The sequence below is a fragment of the Atractosteus spatula genome, chromosome 3, assembly GCF_055471065.1.
Source record: "Atractosteus spatula isolate fAtrSpa1 chromosome 3, fAtrSpa1.hap1, whole genome shotgun sequence".
Taxonomy (NCBI): Eukaryota; Metazoa; Chordata; class Actinopteri; order Semionotiformes; family Lepisosteidae; genus Atractosteus; species Atractosteus spatula.
The window spans coordinates 46,124,105-46,141,801 of NC_142708.1; the positions used below are offsets into that span (position 1 = coordinate 46,124,105).

At 35.1% G+C, this 17,697-nt stretch overlaps 1 protein-coding gene across 3 annotated transcripts; it reads right to left on the minus strand.

The window, feature by feature from the left end:
* Positions 1–200: 200 nt before the first annotated feature.
* c3ar1 (C3a anaphylatoxin chemotactic receptor) lies at positions 201–16,780 on the minus strand. 3 transcript variants are annotated; one of them, XR_016090885.1, is made up of 4 exons: positions 16,716–16,748; positions 7,722–7,818; positions 2,931–7,053; positions 2,089–2,231 (listed from the first exon to the last, which is right to left on the minus strand). XR_016090885.1 is itself a non-coding variant. In XM_088912314.1 (3 exons), the coding sequence occupies exon 3, from the start codon at positions 7,024–7,026 to the stop codon at positions 5,983–5,985; it is 1,044 nt and encodes a 347-aa protein (XP_088768440.1). In that variant the 5' UTR covers positions 7,027–7,053; positions 7,722–7,818; positions 16,716–16,748; the 3' UTR covers positions 201–5,982. The 3 variants fall into 3 exon arrangements, 2 of the variants coding, with proteins under 2 accessions (XP_088768440.1, XP_088768441.1); XM_088912314.1 differs by having other exon boundaries at positions 201–7,053; XM_088912315.1 differs by lacking the exon at positions 7,722–7,818 and having other exon boundaries at positions 201–7,053; positions 16,716–16,780.
* Positions 16,781–17,697: the final 917 nt, after the last annotated feature.

Below are 17,697 nucleotides of genomic sequence, written 5' to 3' on the forward strand. Positions count from 1 at the left end.
TGTTTTATTTTCACTTCCATGTTTTATTAAATGCTGTTTGCTTCAGTTTATTATTGTTAGGTGGTTTCCATTTTAATGAAGCATTTTTTTGTGTGGCTAACCCTTGTACAGTAACTGTGACTGGTATAAACGTGCATTCTTGTGTGGGAAAAGTGTGAATTCAATGGAAAACAAAAAGTTATAATTAATTAAACACAATTTAATTTGAAAAAGGTTTTAGGATCACCAATATCTTTAAAATTACATACATTTCTTATCATTAACACATATTAGACTTTTTATTGAGTATCAATTAAAAAAATAAAATAAAATAACAGCAAGGTTAAAAATTAACATCAATCTCAAGAATAAGGATACAGTGTACTTAATGACATCAAAATTTCAGATTAGTCTCATAAAAGCTAATCTGTTAATATACCTCTAAAAACACTCAAAAAATCAAAAGACATGTTTTTGTTTCTTCCGATAAGAGAAACAGTAGGCAAATTTATAGAAGTCAAAGATCATAATTCCTATAATATTTTACTTGATTTGCTCTCTGAACAGCACTAATTTGATGAATGAAGGGAAAAAAGCATTTCCAGAAATAAATTTTAAAGACATTTTCATTCTATCCAATTCCCTATGTACTGTAGTTAACTTCAGTCTCTACATCCTGCAGTACTTCTATATGCAACTTGCTCTAATAAAGAGACAATAATAATAAAACTCAGAAAAGCAGTTTTGCCTCACAGAACATAATTTAAAAAAAACACTTCAATAAATTTTCAAACAAATAATAAGGTTTGGCATTTGAAAATTCACAATCAAATTCTAAGATTACTTAATTGTACAAAAGAACCAAAAAATATTGCACCTAACTTATCTTTCTATATCCAAGAGTAAAAGAAGTGCTATATTTAACAGTTTTCACAAAACAAGGCAGACTAATCCTGTAATTTGTAGTTGTTTGATGAGTGTTGGAACACACCACATTTATCCTGCTGGAAAACCTCACATTTATCTTTGGAATTCTAAAGTTTTGGGACCAAGGTAATTATGTCAACCAAGTTAATGTCTGGCCAGTTCCTATGTTAGTTATGGAACTACAAGAACCACTTCAGTCAATGGTTTGTGCAGGAATACCAATGACTGGATGGTTCTTAAGTAATGATTCTTTGTGTAAAAACATTTTAAATCTGTAGTGGCTACACTTTTCTTTTGTCACTTCAGTGCAGTTATGTATTCCATCTTCAGTAAAGGTCAATCCACAGCCCAAAATGAACATTTCTGTTAATATTAAGATAAACTCTTTGCTTCATTAGTTTTGTTGTTTTGAGTATAATTCATCAGAAATTTGATTCTCTTATTGACAGTAATGGAATAAGCCAGCAGTAAAAGCAACAGGTTAAAGTGTTGGTGAGAGCAAACCTGTGTGTATGTGTGGTAAGGGTTCACTTTTTGGCCAGGGAAAATAGTGGACTTAAAGATAACTTGGAAAAAGTTAAATAGCTGATCAACCTACTTTATACTAATGATATGACTGAAGGTTGACCATCATTGGTTGTATAGGATGATAAGTATAGGAAATGGCTACACTCCTTTGGAGAGAGGCTTATAATACTCTGTGGTGAAACATTATTTATAATTCTTAATGACAGCATATTCTATTTAATACATAAGTTGCACAATACAGAAAAAAGCACTAGGAAGAAGAATAGGAAGAAGTCTTGGCCTCCATTAAAACATTAAATAATTTGCTGAAAAAAATTGTGACAGATTTGCAAAAATAAGCTTAGGTAAGCTGTTATAAATGGCAACAAAAATAAAAAAAACATTATCTATTATGTATATTACAGTTTTTAGAGGTTACCCCTTGTGGTGAGCAACAATTCAAATAGAGAAGTGGAACAGGGGAAAAAAAGCAGTTTTAGAAATAAAAAATATTCTAGTTTCATTTTTTAATCACAATACATCCCAAATATCCACAAATGAATACAGTTACACACCATGAAAGTCTGTTTAATTTAGTTACCACTTGATAGTTTTTAAATGAGAAGCAAATGAAATAGCAATTTAATTACAATTAAACAGAAATAAAAGAGGAATCATGGGAAAGAACTGAACCAAATGCCATAGTGCAGAAGAGGACCAAATAAACAGTGCTCTGTTTACTCTCCCATACGACTCTGAAGGCCTTCTCCGAAAAGTGGTAACTGGATATATCACATTAGCCAACACCGACAAGTGCTCTGCAAGTGGATGCAAAGAAAGCGGCATTTCAGTAATCAAAGATACAACTGCATCATAGCACCTTTCACAAATTAATCACTCATACTGACTACAGCAAATGGTTACCAACCTTGAGGGTTTCTCTAGAAGTTAGTTGGCAAATGGGAACTGAAATATTTATTCATATGCAGTCTTAATAGGTTTCCAGTCTACAAACATGCCAATAACACTGTCCTTTAAATCACTAGTCTCTTGGGTGTAAATGGTTGGGGGTTTAAACATAATTAAATTTAAAATGACTCATAATTAATATAAAAGCACATCCTCGCATAAACCTGGGCTTAATTGCCTGTTTATTAAAATGTAAAAAAGTAAAGAAATAAGCATCAGAAACCAGATAATGTTATATATAATGTAATTAATTAATAATCAATAATGTTATATAACATACATATACTGTAGGTATAAAATAATAATTTTATTTATAAAGTGCCTTTCCAAACCCAAGAATGCTCTACACATAAAGAAAAAGAAAATGAATACAATAAGACATAACATAAAAAGTTACATACAGGTTCATGTAGAATGTAGATCACTCAGACACCTAGTAAAAATGTTAGTTTTGAGTTTGAATATGAGGGTCAGATACTTTGTCTCTCGCAGAGTATGAGAAAGGCATTCCATAACAATATACAGTAACAGCATTCAAGTATACATACATGAATAAGTACATGACTGTGTGATTTCAGGATTTTAGACCACTGGAAAACTAAACAGAAATACAAAAAGTATTGCTTTAGTGAAAATTATTTCATTAGAAATTATTACAAACTTAATGAGAATTTTAAACTTCTTAGATTTATTAAAGTATTCCCTCATCCTTTTTAGATTTTTTTCAAAGCAGTTTTAATTTGAAATGAAATCAGTAAAAATAATAGTGGTAAAATGTGTTCAGTTTTTGTACAAATCATTTTTTTAACCTAATCCACACTTCCCCTCTAATCCTTCAGAAAATTGGGAGCAAAGTTCTCTGCAAAGTAAAGTAAAATAGCGTGTGACTTTATTTTGTTACATATCTTATTTTGCGTACTATATCTGTTTTACAAATTTGGACTAATATAATGCATCTTATTAACCAGGGTTTAACATTGACAATTGTTCACACATTAACCATATTTTTTTTAATTTGTATGTCTTAATTTTTATGTTTCTTAGGTATTGTGCAGTAATATAATTCAGCAACATTCAAAATTTGCTATTTAATACATTTCATAAGTTCTAATACCAATGGTTATTTATCGTACACAATCTAAACTACATGTCAAAGTTTCGATTAAGTGACATATGGATGTTTTGTTATTTTCTTTTGATCACAGTTTTCTCTGTGAAGAAGCCTACATATGACAGGATCTGCACTGAAACAGGTGCTTATAGAATTAAACACCATTTCAGTTTAAAACTAACCTTAAAGGGAAACTGCAAAGCTATTCTTACATTTTGGGGTTATAAAGAATCAGCATTAATGAGTGCATTTCAAACAACAAAGAAAGTACAAGGAAAATGGTAACGTGTAAAACCTCCAATTTACATGACAAAATAAATGAAATTTCCAGGTTTGTGCAATGCTATATTGCCTTCATTGCCTGAGACTCAGAACGAGGCAACAAAACTTCCTTTGATGTGAAAAGGCCCTATTACATCTTACAGCAAGCAGGCTTGTGAATACATCTCCTTTAATCCAATAGAAATATTGCTTAGTCGTAAAACCATAATTTATGCGCATCTTAACTTTGGTCTTAAACTTAAGTATGATAAAAAGAATTTGTAAATATTGATTTTTTTTTCTATTGACAAAAATGGTAGAAATGGCACCTGGTTTGAGCACAGGTTTTAGTTCAGTGTTTGAAATGAAAATATATTTGTTATGAACTGTCAGTCTTCATAATTATGTAAACTCCAAAGCAGAGAAAATTTCAATGCACATGTCCTATCCCAAATTGACAATATTTCAAAACCAATCTTTTTCAGTGCATGTGCATGATCTAGATCAAGCAAATTTTGCTCATATTAATATATATATATAATTTTATGAAACGACACTTACAAGGTGACATGTTTTTAGTTACTTGATCTAGCCGAATGAGTGCAATTCAATTGAATTCTACAATTTGACATCGAGATGGCTGACAAATACAACTTACTTGTTAACTCTGCGTGCAGATCACTTTGGAACATTTCTAAGGTAAAATGTCTGCTGCACATCCTATACTTATTCACTGGTACACCTCGCTAAATCATGTTGAGAAACTTGTTGATGGGACCGACGTCAGTTTATTACCGATCTCTTGGCTAGTTGAATATCCCTCGGAAAAGGAAACAGGTTTTGGGCTTTCTGCTAGTCCGATCCTTTGTTTTCTGTGAGACCACTATGTTCTGCACAGCCAAATGTTTGACAGTGAGACACTATTTAAAATATATACTGTAGGTGAGTTAAGAAAACCAGAAAATAATTAATGTTGTTTGGAGACCAAATAACTTTGCTTTCAGGTACTAGCGAACAAGAAGGGCTGTTTTTACGTCACAATATGCATAAACTACTCTCGCCCGTGGCGAGAACAGCAGTTTGCAATAACAATACTGTAGTTTCACAAAGTTCAAAATTTTGTACATAATTTGAAATTTGTCAATTTTGCTATACGGTTAATTAATTTATTTTGTTACTGAGATTTCATACCTGGTCTGATAAATTGGTACTGCAGTTCCCCTTTAAGTATCAATGATTAGTTGGAGAATGAACTACTTTCTTGTGCTGTTCTTTTGTTTAAATGATCCAAGTAATCCCACATGTGTACACTGAGTAGAAACATAGTGTATCTTACCTTTTAGCCTATTATTCCTTTATTTTCTCTGCTTTCTGTTTTGAGAATAATTTGGATTTGGGGCTTTCAAAACACAATACACTTAAATACATAAAGGAAAATTCAGACAATCTAAAAAAGATGCACTGGTAGCCCATTACAGCTTCTGTAGTAGCCCATTACATTTCCGGATTAAAAGTTTATTACCCTTAACTGTCAGGAATTGTGTAATAAATGTGAACAAACTCTTGCAAATTGCTGTGAAAATTTCTACTTAAATAAGTATTTTGGGAGACATTATGCAAAGTCTTACTTCTATTACCAAATTTGAATACCCAGTTAAGAAAGCCATCTACCATCTAGACTTAACTGATTATTTTGATGTTTTTTTCTTGTAGAATTCTGAACATATGCTTGTATGAACTGGTGGTTAATTTCTGTGCCAGTCATCTCAATGGCATTTCATTAGAGTCTTCTGAGAGTATGAAATATAATACACAATATAGAACACATTATTATATAGAACACAATATAATTAATAAAGTTCATAGATTATTATTAAATTAAAATTGTACTAATTGTTTTAAAAGAACAGAAAGTATTGGAAGATCAAGACTTTTTGAATATTTGCCATTTGAGTCTATTCTGTTGTGATTCACAGTATAATCTTTCACTCAAGCTACTCTTCAGGCAGGTAGTTTATTAAATTTCTGAGCAGAATACTAATCAAAACTGGTGTTTTGTACTTTGGACACAATTTAATGAAAAACAAATTTATTTTCTAAGCATGTGCGTTATTTTAAATCATTTTAGAATCTTTTGAACCCTTTTAATTGATCTTAGAACCCTGGTGTCAATTGAGTCCAATTTTCCACTGCTTATAAAATCAAAGCACATCTTACTGTACTGTGTTTTAAAGGTGCAAGTCAGAATTTTCATCTCTTGATGACTTTCCTTTGGACTGTATTGTTGAGCGAGTCAGATCCTCACTGAAAGCACTTTCAAGAACATGTCTTAACGAATGCCTGACTGTCTCCTTGAAATCATGTCCCACGAAAACATACAAAAATGGATTTAGGCAGCTGTTAATGTAGGCAAGAGCAATGACCAGTGGATCAATAACAGCTGAGAGTTCAATGAGAATTCCAGTGATATGATAAGGTAACCAGCAAATGAAGAAGGCAACTATAACTCCAAGTACAATCTTTAACGTCTTCTTAGACTTAGCAAATTGGCTGCTTTTCACCTTCAGTGCAATCAATGAATAACATATTATGATGATGAAAAAGGGAATCACAAACCCAAATACAAATCTTGTGATATGAACCATATTTTCAATTTTTATCTTATTACGTGTATAATAATTGTAGTTACATTCAGTTGTGTTAGTATATATGTTGTAATGTGTTTCTCTGTATATTAAAGGAGGCAAGCTTAGAAATAGTGCCATCAACCAAACGATCCCACAAAGAGTGTAAGCCAGTGAGATTCTTCTGTTGTTTTGAGACCATACTGGTTTGATGACCAGCACAACCCTATCCAAGCTGATCAGAGTAAGAGTGAACACACTAGCAAACATATTTAAAATAATCACAGAAGGAATAAGTTTGCATAAAACATTTCCATATGGCCAGTGATAGTCGAGGGCAATGTTTACAATAGAGAAGGGTAAAGAAAGGCAACAGAGGAAGTCAGCAATCGCTAAATTCAAAAACCAAATTGTGTTTACTGTCCTCTTCATCTTCATTCCAGCTATCCAGATGACAAATGCATTACCAGGGAGCCCAAGGACACAGGTCAAGGTGTAAAGAATCATTGATACCACTTCTACTGCGTAACTGACATTGTCATTGGAAAATTCATCCGTTAAATTTCCAAACGTGTCATTGTAAAATTCATATGTGTCATTGACATATTCATTTGTGTAAAGAAAAGAGTTATTTTCCATGTTATCCATCCGTCGTATTCTTCAATAGGTATAGCCCTGATAAGAAAACAATATAAAACAGGTGGACCTCAGTAAAACCTAAACATTTAATGATTCAAAAAACAATTTACTGAAATGAAAATAGTGTTACTTCTCTTTATATATTTCAAACCAATAAAATATTTTTTCTCACCTTCCTAAAATAAGTTGTAATTATCATCATACGTAATCACATTATTCACAGCGACCTTGCACCAGAGACAATGTTTACACATCTCATAAAACAAGCACAGTCGTAGTGTAATTCTGTTTCTTAAATATTCTATGTTGAAAGTGCAAACAGTAAAGTTCAAGTATATTAATATACTATATATAATAAACAGAAAACTTTCAGAGCCCTCTCTATAAGAACATAAGAAAGGTTCAATATATGAAGAAATATATAAGAACAGAATTTTACCCTCATTGTTTTTATACTGTTGTTTTTGTTAAAATGTAATTAAAGGAATACTTGTGGGTGTGAATAAATGTGACCCTCTTGTTTTCTGGATTAATTATTAATTATGATTGACAATTATTATTGAGGGTGAAATGGAGGTGCAATGTTTAGAATTGCTGTCTAACAGCTCTGGGGTTCAGTTCTTGGGGGTGCTGTTTGTATGGAGTTTGTACAGTATGTTCTCCCCATGTCCACACATGACTCCTCCCATAGCCCAAAAACATACCGGGTGGTTAATTGGCTTCTGGGAAAATTGGCCCTGGTGTGACTGTGTTCCAAGGTCTGGTGTCTTGTCCAGGGTGTATCCTGCCTTGAGCCTGTTGCTATAGGATAGGAAATCAATTGAAATTGTTATTATTGACACTGGTTTAAATATTTATTACTAATATGACTTTGCTCTGTCATTATGTTTACTGCAAAATATTTTTTTAGATTTTTTAAAGCAAGAAATATTATTAAATCCAAAATCTTTTGTTATTTGATGAATATTTTTCATCTGGACTATGAACACATTTTGAAGACACTGTATGTATGTTGAAGTGAACATTATTTTGTTAAATATTCATGAACATTTTTAATCTTGTCCATTTTCCTTAAATTGTAATATTTTTGTCACCTTGAGGAAGAAATACTATATTGCATTTTACATTTTCAGAAATGTTTTCAACCATTTGTTATTTTGTGGTAAATCACTATTAATTTGTGAACAATTGACATAAAAAATAAGGAACATATCCAGTGATTAAATCAAAGTCAAAATATTTTTGATTATTAGTGTACAGTAAAATTGGCCATAATCACTGACCAAATGATTACAGAGAAGCATATTTTTAAGGCATTCTCTAAATAATAAGTTATTCATTCTCAATGAAACATATATTAAATAAATATTGTTTCTGTGGTCTTAATGTGATCATATATGGTGTGTTTCTGGACTGCTCATTGACAATCGTTTACCCACAACTTCATTAACTAGGTACACCAAGGAAAACTTTGCAATTGTTTTTGATCAGGAGACACTATATTTTAGCAAACATCCCCTCTGCTTTGAGGCTTGAGGTGTTTTACTCTTCCAGGTGTCACCTATAGCTATAACAATATTATTTTCCATGTTACTTTTTTAAGGCACTAAATGTTGTACCAACCCAGGAAACTGAAGAGAAAAGTTTTCATACACAGTACATGGGTCTGAGTAGCGTGACGGTAGCAACATTAAGGGATGCTAGCTTGGAAGCACCTTTCAAAATAAAAGCCCTGTAAAATCTGCCTCAGAAAAAAAAATCCTGGACAAGGTTAAGTCATATTTATAGCACAACAACAATTTGTGCATCCTCAAAACTAGGTGAAACGTGATAAGGAGACCCACAGGTAAAAGGAAATTGCCGTTCTTCATTCATTGTTTGCTTTCTTGCAATATTTTGGTTGTTATTATATCGCTTCCTCTTTGCAAATTGCCACAGTGCTGTGCATTGCTAGACATTAAAAAGTCTAATTCCTGACAAAACAAAAATTTATGCCTCTCCAAAAGTAACTCAAATATATTCTACATGCCCTTAACTAATAGAACATATGTTCCGGTATTCGGTTTGTGAAATAGGAATTTCCTGGCAATCTTTGCAGCTGAATGTTCCAAAATTTTGGATGATAAATGTTTCACGAGAAATTCTCTAATATTAGTTTCTGTGTCAATTTTACCTGGTTCAGTATCTACAGGAATTATAGAAATCTGAATAGCTTTAGATCCCAAAAGGATCTTGAATGTCCTGTGTATTGCTGCAGGTAATGCTATCTGTTTATTTGTCATTGATTGCAAGCTTTTCCAATACTTTTTCGGTGCTTCTGTACTATGCAGTAGAGTCGATATGTAACTGTTCAGTGGCTCCAGGTTTTTTTGTGTTTCATGAGTATTGGTATTCTCAACTGTGAGTACATAGTTTGACCAACATATGTCTCTGTCTGATGCCTCCTTTATTTCTAGGGAAAAACACAACATTTGCTTTGGCTATTCTATGTCTTGGCTGTGTTGTGATGTTTTGGTCATTTGCTTTAATTTTAAATTTATGTCCAATGCACGAAAGTAATGCCTAATAATGTCCACCTCTGCTTGTAGACTTTCATTCAATCCACATAGTTGATTTGATGGTATATTGCACTTTAGCAACACCTTCCAATTCCAATTGAAGTTTGCTGCCGGTGGAAATCCGAGTGGGCATCACACCTGTGGAATGTGTTCTGGGAATCTGAATCACAATAGTTTCTGGACAAGAACTAAATTGTTGCTTCCGGATCACTGTTTGCATACACTTTGAGCAATTCTGTGTGACTGTGTTCTCTATCAAAGACTTTTGTATAAGGGTAGATAAACTCATCGGAAACTCACCTATTTGTGCAACCAAAAAAGGACTGACTTCATGTTTCAGTATGCAAGAAACTACAACCCTGGCAAAAGAAAATCTACATAGGAAGTAATAAAGTTATTGTTTACTTGACTGCAAACAAGCCAAGACATAAGTGGAATTATTAAATCAGTTGGGTCATTCTCTTGAAATCTAGTGAAGGTATCACTTTGCATATCTCATCTAACACTGGCTACATCGGGGACATTGAAAAGTAGCTGCCAGGATTATTGATGGCAGTTTTAACCATTAGTACTGTATGTCCATCCATATTGGGATTGACAACAAGAAATTTTTAAAACTGTTAGCTGAGGGTCTGTAGAATAGTTTTGAAGTATTTTTGGAGAGACACAAATTTTTGTTTGGTCAGGACAGGAGTGAGACCATTCCCTGTCCACCACTGCACAGTCCATCTGGGAACAGGAAGTGGTTATAAACCCCTGCAACACTGGTAAAGACACTTATATGTCAAAACCATGCTTATGTACTATTAGCTGTAGAATAGATCTGAGCTACTTTTGGAGAGGCACAAATGTTTGTTTTATCAGGAATTAGACTTTTTTCCTGTCTGGCAGTGCACAGCACTGTGTCAATTTGCAAAGAGGAAGTGATATAAAACACCAAAAAGATTACAAGAAAGAAAAAAATGAATGAACAACGGCAATTTTCCCTTAGCCGTGGGTCTCTTTATCGCATTCCACCCAGTTTTGAGGATGTACAAATTGTTGTTGTGCTATAAATGTGACTTTACCTTGTCCAGGATTTTTTTTTTGGAGCAAGGTTTTAGAATACTTTTATTTTGAAGGTACACCTAAGTTAGCTTCACTTAATGTCACTAGCTTCACGCTGCTATGGGTCTTCAAACTTTAGGGAAATCCGCAGATGTTACGAGTCGGAAATACAGTGAAGCGGATCGTATGCGGAGTTAAGGAGAGCATTATCAAAGGAAGAGATGGTTTCACCGGGTAAAGGTGTCAAAGCCAAAATCCAAGAATCGTAGTCGTATAGAAACGCCAAGTCCAGAAACCAGAAAAATCACACTGAGAAACAGGAGGTTGAGCTCAAATCCAGGTAAACCCAAATACTGAGTGGAGGTGTACAGTAAGCGTAAGCAGGTCTTAAGTATAGAAAAGGTGGAGGTGTGGTGGTGAACAGGGTTGGTGAGTGGTAAGGTGATTGGACAAGAAGAACGCGTTCTTAAAGGGGTGGTGGTCAGATTATGGGAGACCGTGACATTACTCTCCCTTGAGGGGTGGCACTTGACGTCAATGAGGGATAGTTGGGGAAATCACGGTGCCCTGTCAAATTATAGACCTATTTCTAATCTTCCTTTTATCTCTAAAGTCCTGGAGAAAGCTGTAGCAAAACAGTTATGTACATTTTTGCAAATAAATAATGTCTTTGAAGTTTTTCAATCAGGCTTTAGACTACACCACAGTAAAGTGACTGCTTTAGTCAAAGTACTGAATGACCTAAATCTCACCACTGACCGTGGCTGCATTTCTATGCTTATGTTATTAGATCTACAGTGCAGCGTTTGATACCATAGATCTGTGGTTCTCAAACTATGGTATGTGGAGCTCCCCCCTGTGGTATGCCAGATGACCCCGGAAATTTGTTCTGTGCACTGAAAAATTGGGACGGGTTTTCATATTTTCTATTTTAATAAAATTAGTTTATGTGTCAAATACGCTGCCTACATACTACGATACAGCATGCGCTAGTACTTGAATGGACACAAGAGCTACTATGTAATTCTATACCATTGTGTAGAAATACCTGCTACGAATGTAAGTGACCAATTGTATTTAAAAAAAGTTATCTCCAGCAAATAGGGAGGTAGGAGAATGTGCGTGATTTTGGAACAATGCCAATCTTGTAAGCAAAGGAAAGCATAGAAATGCGTGTTATGAAATATTTAAGGACTGTTCTAGGTTAAAAATACACCGAGCGTCTCTGTGTTTCGCTCCCATCTTCTACGATGGACTCCTGAAACAGAAATGGGGAAAAATGCAAGCTTGTGGATTGCTTAAGTAGGAAAGCCCCACACTATTTGTGAAGAACTTTGTTTACCATTGGCAAAAGAGCTGACACGTATTATGTGTGGAGAAAAAGCCGCTAAACAGCTCGACCTGCTGCCGCTTTCGAATGACAGTCACTCATAGAATTATTGATATGACAGATGATGTCAAAAGTACGCTGATAGAGTGCATTAAGATGAACAGATGCTTTTCACTGCAATTAGATGAGTCTGTAGATGTAGTTGGATTTGGCCAATTTGCTCGTTTGCGTTAGATAAGAGTTGGAGGGCATGTCCCATGAGGACTTTCTGTTCTGTAATCCACTAACAACAAGAACTACAGGAGAGCACATATTTCAGCTTCTGAATTAATTTATCAAAGACTATGGCATTGACTGTATAGAATGTGTCGGAGTTTGTACAGACGGTGCTAGAGCAATAACAAGCCAACACAGTGGTGTAGTTGCACGAATTAGAGAGGTTGCTCCAGATATGAAGTGGATGCACTGCAGCATCCACCAAGAGGCCTTGGCCATCAAGAAAATGCCTGAGGATTTTAAATCTGTTAGACTTTGTTGTGAATTGTATCAAGGCTCGTCCAATGAATTCACATCTCCTTTATTTGACTTAATAGGCTCACCCCTCTCACTGAAATAGTAAGTGCTTTTTTATTGTTTATTTTTAATTGTCGTTATTCCTGTTGTCATTCTGTAAAGCGCATTGAGAAGCCACCTTTAAAGGCCTATATCAAATAAAGTTTATTATTATTATTATTATTATTATTATTATTATTATTATTATATTTATTATATGTGTGTGTGAGTGCGTGTGCATATGCGCTCATGTTGGTCTTTGAGATTTTCTATGAGAAGATGACTTGTAGGTGGTACTTGGATGCTGGTTTGATCAGGGGTGGTACTTGGTCCAAAAAGTTTGAGAACCACTGCCATAGATCATAATATTCTATTAAACAGACTTGAAAACCTTGTTGGCTTAAATGGACAGGCACTCTCCTGGTTCAGATCCTACCTAAGTGATCACTATCAATTTGTACAGGTAAATAATGAATACTCTGAGCCTACTAAGGTAAAATATGGAATCCCACAAGGTTCAGTGCTTGGTCCTTTGCTGTTTTCCTTGTATATGTTACCCCTTGGTCATATACTGTAATTCATAAGCGTAACATTCACTTCTACTGTTATGCAGATGATACTCAGCTGTACATATCACTCAAAATAGATGAAGTAACTCAATTTTCCAAGATATAAAATTGTCTGAAAGACATTAGAAGCTGGATGGTTTGCAACTTCCTTCTGCTTAATTCTGCCAAAACAGAATTGCTGGTACTTGGTCCTAAGGCTGCTGAAACTAGGCTAGCTGAATGCATCTTGACTGTTGACGGCTTCTCTGTTGCTCCCAGTACAGTAATTAAAGACCTAGGCACTACTACAGATTCCAATCTTTCGTATGACACTCACATTAAAAATATTTCTAGAGTAGCCTTCTTCCACTTAAGAAACATTGCCAACCTTAGGAGGCTGCTATCTCTCCATGACACTGAAAATTAGCCAATGCATTTATTACTTCAAGATTGGATTACTGAAATTCTGTGCTCTCTGGTTGCTCTTTAGTGCCCCTAAATAGACTCCAGTTAGTTCAAAATGCAGCAGCTAGAGTACTCACAAGAACTAGAAAATATGTTCTGTCATCTCTGCATTGGCTTCCTGTTAAATTCTGCATTGATTACAAATTGTCGTTGCTCACTTATAAAGCTCTGCATGGTCTTGGCCCTCTCGTACACTTCGATCAAAGAGCAGGTTACCTAGTTGTTCCTAGAATTAAAAAAGTCACAGCTGGCAACAAAGCATTTTCTTATAGAGCTCCCCAATTATGGAATAGCCTCCCCAAAGATGTGCAGGATTCAGACACACTCTCAGTGTTCACATCTACACTAAAAACATATTTGTTTAGTCAAGCTTTCAGATAAATACTTAGGAATAGTAAGACATACAAACTACCAATTTCTGTTTTCATTGTCATTCTCTAATACTTTATCTCTTTTCTGTCCATCCATTCTGAGGTGGACTGTTTAAGATCCAGAATCCAGCTCCTTTTATCAGTCGTAAAATCAACAGCCAGTCCTCTACAAAACCCTTTCCAGAGAAATCTCAACTGAAGGAAACCAATTCAACATTCCAGACACTGTCGGACATTACCATACATGATTGTACTTTTCCTACCATGTAACAGAATACAGACGACTCTCGTATGTGTTAATTCTAAATTAACCCGGATAGGCTTCCCCTTTCGAACCTTGGTTCCTCTCAAGGTTTCTTCCTACTTTAGTATAGGGAGCTTTTCCTTCCCACTGTCGCAGTAGGCTTGCTCAGTGGTGGTTCAGACCCACGAATCTGTAAAGCTGCTTTGTGACAATGTCCATTGTAAAAAGCGCTATACAAATAAAACTGAATTGAAATTGAAATTGAATTAAATTGAATTGTAGCAGGGACCCAATTTGTGGGAAGCTTGTCTCAAAGGTAAGTTTCGGGTGGGTAACCAAACAAATTGCCCTAGATGGAAGCAGGGTACTGTTTTTCGATGTTTGTCTGTGGAGATCTCTTCTATCTGTCGGCAGTACGTAGGAGTGCATTCTTAGCTTTTTTCCAAAGTTCTTGGAGATTGGTGATGTACTCCAGAACCAAGGGTACCTGGGAATCCGAGACTGAGTCAGAGATGAGGGGCAGTTGATATCCTAGGGCACATTGAAAAGGAGACATACCGGTATCAAGTAGAAAGTGAATTATGGACATATTCAGCCCAAGGAAGAAGTAGAGAAATAAGAGACATAAGCGCACAAGAAGGTTTGAAGACTTTGTTTAATGCACTCTGACCATTAGCTTGAGGGAGATAACCGGATGTGAGAGAGATTTGCAGAACGCTTTCTACTGTTGGTAGAGAAGGGAGAGGAATTAAGTCGGCTGATTTAAAAAACCTGTCCACAATAATCAATATTGTTGGTTAAAGGGTAGAGAGGGTAGAGAAAGGGTGTTGAAGAAGCAGAGGTGTTATGAACAGGTGTTTTAGGCGTCGGAAAACTGTTTCAGCTTGAGGGTTCCATTTGCCTTGATCAGGGCCTTTGGGTGTGAGAGCTGTTATGAGTGCTACCACCGTACTGAAGTTATAGATAAATCTGTAAAAGTTTGCAAAACTGAGGAAACATTGGATTTGTTTAAGATTTTTCAGTGTAGGCCAGTGTACTGTAGGCAAGTGGATCCTATGTGGAGTTAAGGAGAGCGTAATCAAAGGATTTACCCAGTTTTACCAGTGCCAAAGCCGAAATCCAAAAATCATAGTCAAATAGAAACGCCAAGTCCAGAAACCAATAAGTCCACAAACCAGGAAAATCAGACAGAGAAACAGGAGGTTGAGCTCAATGCTGAGTAAACCCAAATACTGAGCAGAGATGTAAGCGCACACCGGTCTTAAGTATAGAAAAGCTGGAGGTGTGGTGGTGAACAGGGATGGTGAGTGGTTAGGTGACTGGACAAGAAGAATGCCTTCTTGAAGAGGTCAGTGGTCAAAATGTTGTTAATTTTTCTTCACTCTATTCCTGATTCACTGATATATTTGCACTACTCTCTCCTATTTTATAATATACCACAAAAAGTAAAGAGAATGTTGTAGAAGTATGATGAAATTTAGAGTGGCCTCCTATTAAAAGGGACATTGCAAATATTTATTGATTACATTGATTGAACAGAAACACCATTTTTAACAATTAACAATTTTAACAATTCTCTAGTTGTTCTGGGACTACAATGAAAGAAAAGGGTTACTTAACATAGCACTCTATGTTTCATAAGGATAGGAGTCTTTTAACCAGTTTTTAACTTTCTGAATAACATCTGATGTACTGTAACAAATTAATAGGTCAATAATTACTGACTTCCTCAGTGTAAACACAATATTACAAGTGGATATTTATAGGGCCTAAGGAAGATTACTAGATACTAAAGAGTTCAGATGACCTTTTTTAATCAGCTTTTTACTGCAATTTCTGAGCAGAGTATAATTCTGGTTTACACTCTAATAAAAAAAGAGTGAGGATGATAGATCAGAACCACTAATATTAACATGCAATCAGATGCTCCATCCGTTTATTTTCTAAACCATTATATCCAACAAGTCTGAGCCTATCTCTGCATGCAACAGGTGACAGGCTGGACACACCGTGCATGGTGCAAACACAAGCACACTCACACCAGTGTCAATTTTCACACAAGCCAGCCTGTTTTAAGACTGACTACCAAAAGAATAAAACATGATCATTACTAGTATGTCTTTAAACTGTGTATGGAAACTGGTGGACACAGAGGAAACCCACATGAAAATGAGAAGAACATACAAACTCCATGCAAGTAGCACTCCAGGAGTTGAACCGAGGACCCCAGAGCTGCGAGGCAGCAATGTTAAGCAATGTTAATTGTTCTTTATAACCAATTGTAATTCAAAAGGCACTGTTTTGAGCTTCAAATATTGCAAACATTAAAGCAAAACAAAAACACATTTCACTGCTTATTTATGTCTGAATAAATACACAGAATATGTATCACCAGTGTTTGTATCCTTTTGTCTTTCTACAGTATGTGCTACTTCTGGTTGAAACAGTAGAAAACAAAATTGAACTTGCAGATAGTGCATTCAGGCACAAACATTAGGTTTTTGAATATTAAGCCTGTTTTAAAATACCTTAATTATATTTATTAAGTTTTGAAAAATTTAATAAAAACCTCAAATGTCTTACCATGTGTTGCTTTCGTCTTGGTTTGTTGTTAGGACAGTGAGGAGAACTGGGCAAAGCTGAAAAAGGAACTACCCACAGGAAATTATTTCACCATGTTTGATGTTATTTTTGATTAGGCCACATGAAAAAAACAAAATTAGGCTTAGTAACCTTACTGACTAAAACTGAAACTGGGCACCACTAAGTTTTTGCAAAGATTACTTGCACTTTCAATAGTTAAACTGATTATTTGAAAGCAGCTCAATTTTCTGACTTTGAAGAGGAAGTAAATGCCTATCTCAGTCATGATAAAGGAGAATGACATCAAAACCTCATTATCTTTTTCTAGAAACATTCCATAGGCAATAGTGATTAACATTTTACAGTGTTCAAAGAATATAGATCCTATTCGCCACAAGTAAGATATCTGATCAAATTAATACAGAAACATAAATCAGCATTTACTAAAAAAATCAAAGAAGACAACATTTATTAGTATTTACTAAAAAAAGAACAACATAGACACAAACCATTGACCTTATTAAGAGTGTCACCTTAATTTTGTGTGTAATGTGCTATAGTGGAGTCATTAAAATTAATAGCCATTTATGAGCTATAACTGAGTAGCAACTTGCTCAATGATTCTCTAAAACAGGCATGGGAACGTCCGGCCCGCGGGCCGTATAAGGCCTGCGAAATCATTTTGTCTGGCCCTGCCAAGGCAACCGCAGGCGGGACTCGAAATTCAATAAATCTAGGAGCTTTTTTCATAGCAACATAAATTTATATTAAGTGAATCATAATAATAATGTAAATTTTAAGAGACAAGCAAGGAACGTCCATTACAGGATAGACAGGACACATACGAGTACATGACGGGACAGACACTTATGCTTCTCGTCGGCTGCCCGCAGCCTGTCTGCCTGTATTGCGGTGACTTAGAGGACAGTCAGTGCCAGGCAGGCTGGGAATGTACACGTTGCGAAAGGGTTAACACACTGTG

What these genes read in the sequence shown, in the direction of transcription:
- c3ar1 (XM_088912315.1), bottom strand. Translation starts at nt 7,026, where the DNA reads ATGGATAACATGGAAAATAACTCTTTTCTTTACACAAATGAATATGTC.